At 35.9% G+C, this 6,207-nt stretch overlaps 1 protein-coding gene across 1 annotated transcript; it reads left to right on the top strand.

The window, feature by feature from the left end:
• The first annotated feature begins 1,220 nt into the window (after positions 1-1,220).
• Positions 1,221-2,153, top strand: OR8B1S (olfactory receptor family 8 subfamily B member 1S). The gene has a single exon (NM_001206768.1). It carries the CDS (start codon positions 1,221-1,223, stop codon positions 2,151-2,153), a length of 933 nt encoding a protein of 310 aa, NP_001193697.1.
• The last annotated feature ends 4,054 nt before the right edge of the window (positions 2,154-6,207 follow it).

The following is a 6,207-nucleotide window of genomic DNA, read 5'->3' as shown; positions in this document are numbered from 1 at the left end:
TGAAAGGAAAACTTGAGTAAACTATTGAATCTCTAAGGGACAAAGGACAGATTAAGGTACAGGATGCAAATGCAATCCCCCCAGGTCCCTATTATACATAGAGTGTTTCCCTGGGGAAGAGACTGAATAAACTTCTGCCACATTTATAACTGAGTACATTATAGCATCACCCTCACATTAAATCTGTGACTACCAAGTGGCAAAAATAATAATAAGAATGCTTATTTTTCTCTGCTGCTTGAGTGGACTGAAAGTCATAAACAGAAATTATGATCTATATTTCTAAAAGATTTTGAAGTCAAATCAGAAAATATATGTGAGCCGCATTCTCTTAAGAATCAAAGGAACCAAAGCTTCAAAACCTGAAATTGCCCTACTAAGCCCAGAGGGTAAAACCAATGACCTCGTGTTTTCTGGAGAAAGGAAGGTGAGTTTCTGAATTCCATTTATTCATGTCCTTCTTGTTTGAAGTTGAAGTTCAAAGATCTAAGATATCACAGTTTATTTCCAATTTAGCACCTTGAGACTCAAATAAAACTTAGAAAAATGTCTATTCAAGACATGGATCAGTGAACACTCAGAGACACTAGGGGCCTGAAAAGATGCATTAGATCAGTCAGTAAGTTCCCTCTCCATGGACGCAAGTCTCACTCATCTACAGTTACAGCTTTTACTCTGTAATGTGGGGTGAAGAGTTAACCTCTTGTAGACTCTGGCCATTTAGTTTTAGTTAAGAAGTAATTTCCTTTGTTCTCACCCCACCAGTCTAATCTGCTTTAAAGGCCAGCACCTGATTGCTAGAGTCTCTGCCCATAGTCTTACTGTTGAGAGGAGACCCCAAGCGAAAGGAGAAATGTTGAGATGTGGAAGAATGAGTCAGTCCTCGTCCAAACCTCTCATTTATCCACTGTTTGTTTTTTATCCCAAGCAGTCAAGTCTGCACAGGGCAGTGGTTTCTTTCTTCTGTAGGCTAAGTTTTGATACTCTTTCCTACTTAGTTTATAAAGACCCCAAAAAGTGAAATTCCCTGTCACTCAGTTTCAGGATAATGGTAACACAATTCCATGAGAGAGTAGGTAAGACAATTCCATGAGTCCAGGCTGGGTTACTCTCAGATATCTTCAGCCCAAATAGCACACTTGTGAGAGGAGATACTGTGTGAAAACATTGTTCTCGATGTAACCTTTTTTTTCTGTGCTCACAGATCACCTTAGAGAAGAATGGCTCCTGGAAATGGCTCTTTTGTGACCAAATTCATTCTGTTGGGATTAACCAACCAGCCAGATCTCCAACTCCCTCTATTCTTCCTGTTCCTAGGAATGTACATGGTCACTGTGCTGGGAAATTTGGGATTGATAACACTAATTGCACTGAATTCACACCTACACACCCCCATGTACTTTTTCCTATTTAATTTGTCTTTCATAGACCTCTGTTATTCTTCTGTATTTACACCCAAGATGCTGATTAACTTCTTATCAAAGAAGAATATTATTTCTTACATGGGGTGCATGACCCAGCTCTACTTCTTCTGTTTTTTTAGCATTTCTGAATGCTATGTGCTGACATCAATGTCCTATGATCGCTATGTGGCCATCTGTAAGCCACTCTTATATAATGGTGCCATGTCCCCTAAAGTGTGTTCCAGCCTTATGTTTGGTTCCTACTTGATGGCATTTTCTGGTGCCATGGCTCACACTGGATGCATGCTGAGACTGACCTTCTGTGATGCAAACACCATCAACCATTATTTCTGTGACATTCTCCCTCTGCTTGAGCTCTCCTGCACAAGTACCTATGTCAGTGAGCTGGAAGTGTTTATTGTAGTGGGCATCAACATCATTGTGCCCAGTCTCACCATCTTTGTCTCTTATGGTCTCATCCTCACCAACATCCTCCACATCAGCTCCACAGAGGGCAGGTCCAAAGCCTTCAGCACCTGCAGTTCACACATCATTGCTGTTTCTCTGTTCTTTGGATCAGGGGCATTCATGTATCTCAAACCACCTTCTGCTGTGTCTATGGATGAGGGTAAAATCTCTTCCGTCTTTTACACCAATATGATTCCTATGATGAACCCATTAATCTACAGCTTGAGGAACAAAGATGTTAAACTTGCTCTGAGAAAAACTCTGAGTAGGAGTCAGTTTTAATTAGAACTGTCTGTGTGCACAAGTAACTTTTACTGTGATATATTGTTTTTAATTTTAATGGAAACCTTCTTACCATATTTTTTATTACCTTTTTTTAACCTAGTATCTTAAAGAAATTTAAATCCTGTTTGAATAATTTATTTCCATTTTTATATGTTTTTCTTAGTGTTTTAAAAATACATATCATCTCTTTTTCTTGCATAGTAATAACATTAAATAGTGAATATATTATCTTTTTTCCTTATCATTTTGAAATTATTTTTGCCCTGGGAAAAGATGAATGGCCTCCAAATAATGAATTACATAACATTAGACTGAAACCTATCACATGGGTTATTTTTAATCTGTCAACTTGCAATAAGAAGGATAAATAAGATACTCTGTTTCTACTCTTATCTTTCCATATTTCACTTAGCAATAATATACCTTCTTGAAATACCAGAGATTGATGGTTCTAAGAGTATCAAGGATAATCCATTTCCCATATGTAAACCTTTAGTGTTAAACTTCTTTTAGCAAAGAGTTTTATTTTTCACCTTTGTAAGTAGAACTGACACATAACCAGTCATCAAAATACATGTTTTGCATGGGTGCGAAAGTGAAGCCAAGAGTGGATAATGATTTACTTAAAGTTACACAGCTTTAGAAAGAAAAATTGTAGACTAAAGTCTTATCATTTTGACTTCAAGTCAAGTATATTATTCTTCAGTATACTCTATACACTCCTGATAATGTTATTCTATTTCAGTAGAAAACCTTTACCTATGGACTCACTCCTTGTGCAGGACCCTAGACACTATTGAGATCACAGAATTTCTCTATATAAGATGAAAGCTTAAGTTATTTATGATTTAAAATGTTAAACCAACAGGACTAGATGCCTTTTGAACAAGTAGATTATTCTTGGTTTTGTTGGCCTCTGTGTGCTACATTCATTGGAGTTTTAGGTACAGAAACATTAAATTGCAGCTGGGAGAATAATGCCAATGTGAAAGAAATATTTGGAGAGTAAAGCAAGTTATGACATGAATGTTGGATTATTTTTTGAAAGCAAAAGTGTGCTACTTTAAAAATCCTCAACATGCTGTATCAGTGACCCTGTAATCATTTTCTAAGATATTTTGAAAAATATTAATTACTAAACACTCTTCTTAATCTCCAGTCCGTATTTATGTATTTTGAAATTTGGCAAAGCTGATTTTTGACTTGTTTTTGTTTGAGATGTTCAGCATAACTTAATCCTTGGCTGATATTTTTAGATGACCACTCATATTTCATCTCCTGATTGCAATATGAACATGACTGATTTTTCCTTAACAAGTTCTATTTACATAATATTGTTGATCTTGGTTAGAGTTTTGTGTTTTTTTTTGTTTAAACTCATGTTTCCCTCTATAAACTTTTTTTTTTTTTTGAATGGAAAGAAATGTATCTAAACAAGTGAAATTAACTGGGTCATTTGGAAACCTATAGCATACAGCTGCATGTGCTCTATTACGTATTTTGTAAAAATTTGAGTATCCCTAGGAGTGAACTAAGCCTGGCACTAATCTTTCATTTCATGATCCTCAAAATTAGAATGAAATCTGTTCATTTACATAAAAGAACTACTCTTTAAAATGAGTAATTTATGTCTTTGGTTAATTTGAAAAAATTATAAGTAACTTAAAATACAATTTGTAATAATTACCTGTAGTAACATTGTAAAGGAGGCAACTTTGCTGATTGTTCAGCAAATTAATCAGTTAGCAATGGAACTGTGCATCTCTGTGTTTGGACTTCTTTTGAGTGGAGGGGGAATCAAGCCAGAGTATTTTTTTTTTTTTATTATACTTTAATATGATTTTTTATTTTTTTTTAATTTTATTTTATTTTTAAACTTTACAATATTGTATTGGTTCTGCCATATATCGAAATGAATCCGCCACAGGCATACATGTGTTCCCCATCCTGAACCCTCCTCCCTCCCCAAACCATCCCTCTGGGTCATCCCAGTGCACCAGCCCCAAGCATCCAGTATCGTGCATCGAACCTGGACTGGCGACTCGTTTCATATATGATATTATACATATTTCAATGCCATTCTCCCAAATCATCCCACCCTCTCCTTCTCCCACAGAGTCCAAAAGACAAGCCAGAGTGTTTTAAATGTTCAGTTCAGTTGCTCAGTTGTGTCTCACTCTTTGAGACCCCATGGGCTGCAGCACTCCAGGCTTCCTTGTCCATCACCAACTCCTGGAGCATGTTCAAACTCATGTGCATCGATTTGGTGATACCATCCAGCCATCACATCCTCTGTCGTCCCCTTCTGCTCCTGCCTCCAGTCTTTCCCAGCATTAGCATCCTTTCTGATGATTCCATTATTCACATCAGGTGGCCAAAGTATTGGAGCTTCAGCTTCAACATTAGTCCTCCCAATGAATACTCAAGACTGAGTTCCTTTAGGACTGACTGGTTTGATCTCTTTGTAGTTCTTCCTTTCTTGAGTTGTGTGACTGGCACTGACAGGTTTTGAGGGAAGTTACGGTTCTGCTTAAGGTGTTCAATCTTAGAGTCAACCTTGTAAGCCCTTGGTTTCTCCTGTGCCCATCAACCAGGACAGAACTTTTTCTAAATTGCTGTGAAATTGGATTCTTTTCCAAAATGTTGCATCATGAATATATATTTTCTTTCCTAATTTAGTTAGCTAGTGATTTAAAATATTATACAATATATTGGGAAGATTCTAAACAAGACATAGAGAACTAAGAAGATGTTTCAAAGAAGCTTATATTCACATGGCATGATTTTAATTTTCGTCCTTCAGAAATTCAGTGCCTAGTGGTTTCTTCCATCTCCCTTTTAAGTTTTGCCCCACTAAAAACAAACAAACAAATTCTATAATTTTGGTAGCTGCACAAGCCATTATTTTGTTTGTGGATGCCCTCTTTTCTGGAGCATTTTGAAGGCATATTTTTGAGCATTTGATGCTTTTCTATCAATAAGAGAGAGAACACTCCATTATCTTAGAATGATATTCTTCTCCCTCCTTCCACTCAATATAAGTAGTGTGTTTAAAGATAGACTCATGTAGGTTTATTTTTCACACAAAAACATATATATTTCTAAAATGGGTTGAATCTCCCAAGACAATTGAATGGTTTTTGTTAAGTAAACATTCTCCTACTTACTTTTTTATGTTTTTGATAAAGTTAAAGTTTTGTACCATATTTAAAGTGTGCAAGATACTAATCAGAATGGTACTTTCAGGCTTCTCATCAAAGTTAACTCTGACTCAGTTTCTTCTTGAATTTTAACCAAACCTTAATCATAGTTTTGAGAATTATGCTTTTACAACATAGCTTCAATTTTCAAGTGGGTAATGGAGAACCACTGAAAGTTCTTGAACTAGGGAGGGACAGAGCCATGTTTTCAGATGTTATCTAGTAGCATTATTTATGACCAAATAAGAGTGAATATGTGGGAAAATGTGAAAATAATAGTTAGGAGCTACTATAGTTCAATATTACACTAGTTCAGTTTAATCATAAAGCCAGAAGTTGTGTGGTGGCTGGGGACAGATGGGTGCAGGTCACTGTGGTTGCAGATGTTGTGGTTTAGCACAAGAGAAGTTTTGAATGTATTCTGAAAGCTCTTAGATAAAAATAAGATGAGTTTCATTACCATCTTTCTAAGTTTCAGAAGTATTCATTGAATTCTTTCTGTGTTCTCAGCATTGTTCCAACATTGTTCTTAGTTTCTGGGTCCAAATAGTTAACAAGATAGAATAGATGTTTGTCCTCATAGAATATACAGTTTATAGAAAAGCATGAATTAAAGGGGAAAAGTCTGATGAGTATTGTGAAAGAGAATCTACTGAAATGTATGAGAACATGAGTAATAACAGCTGACTTTTATTGACACTCATATGCCAATACTGGCCCAACCATTTTAGGTTTTTTTTTTTTTTCATTTGATTAACACAACAGCTCAATGAAAGAGATGCTATTTTTACATTCCTTATTTTACATAGGAGAACCAAGGGATTCAATAACTTTTCCAAAAGGTTATAGTG

Source organism: Bos taurus, chromosome 29, assembly GCF_002263795.3.
Source record: "Bos taurus isolate L1 Dominette 01449 registration number 42190680 breed Hereford chromosome 29, ARS-UCD2.0, whole genome shotgun sequence".
Taxonomy (NCBI): Eukaryota; Metazoa; Chordata; class Mammalia; order Artiodactyla; family Bovidae; genus Bos; species Bos taurus.
Note: the sequence above shows the minus strand (reverse complement) of the source record. Positions and strands in the feature narration are given on the sequence as shown.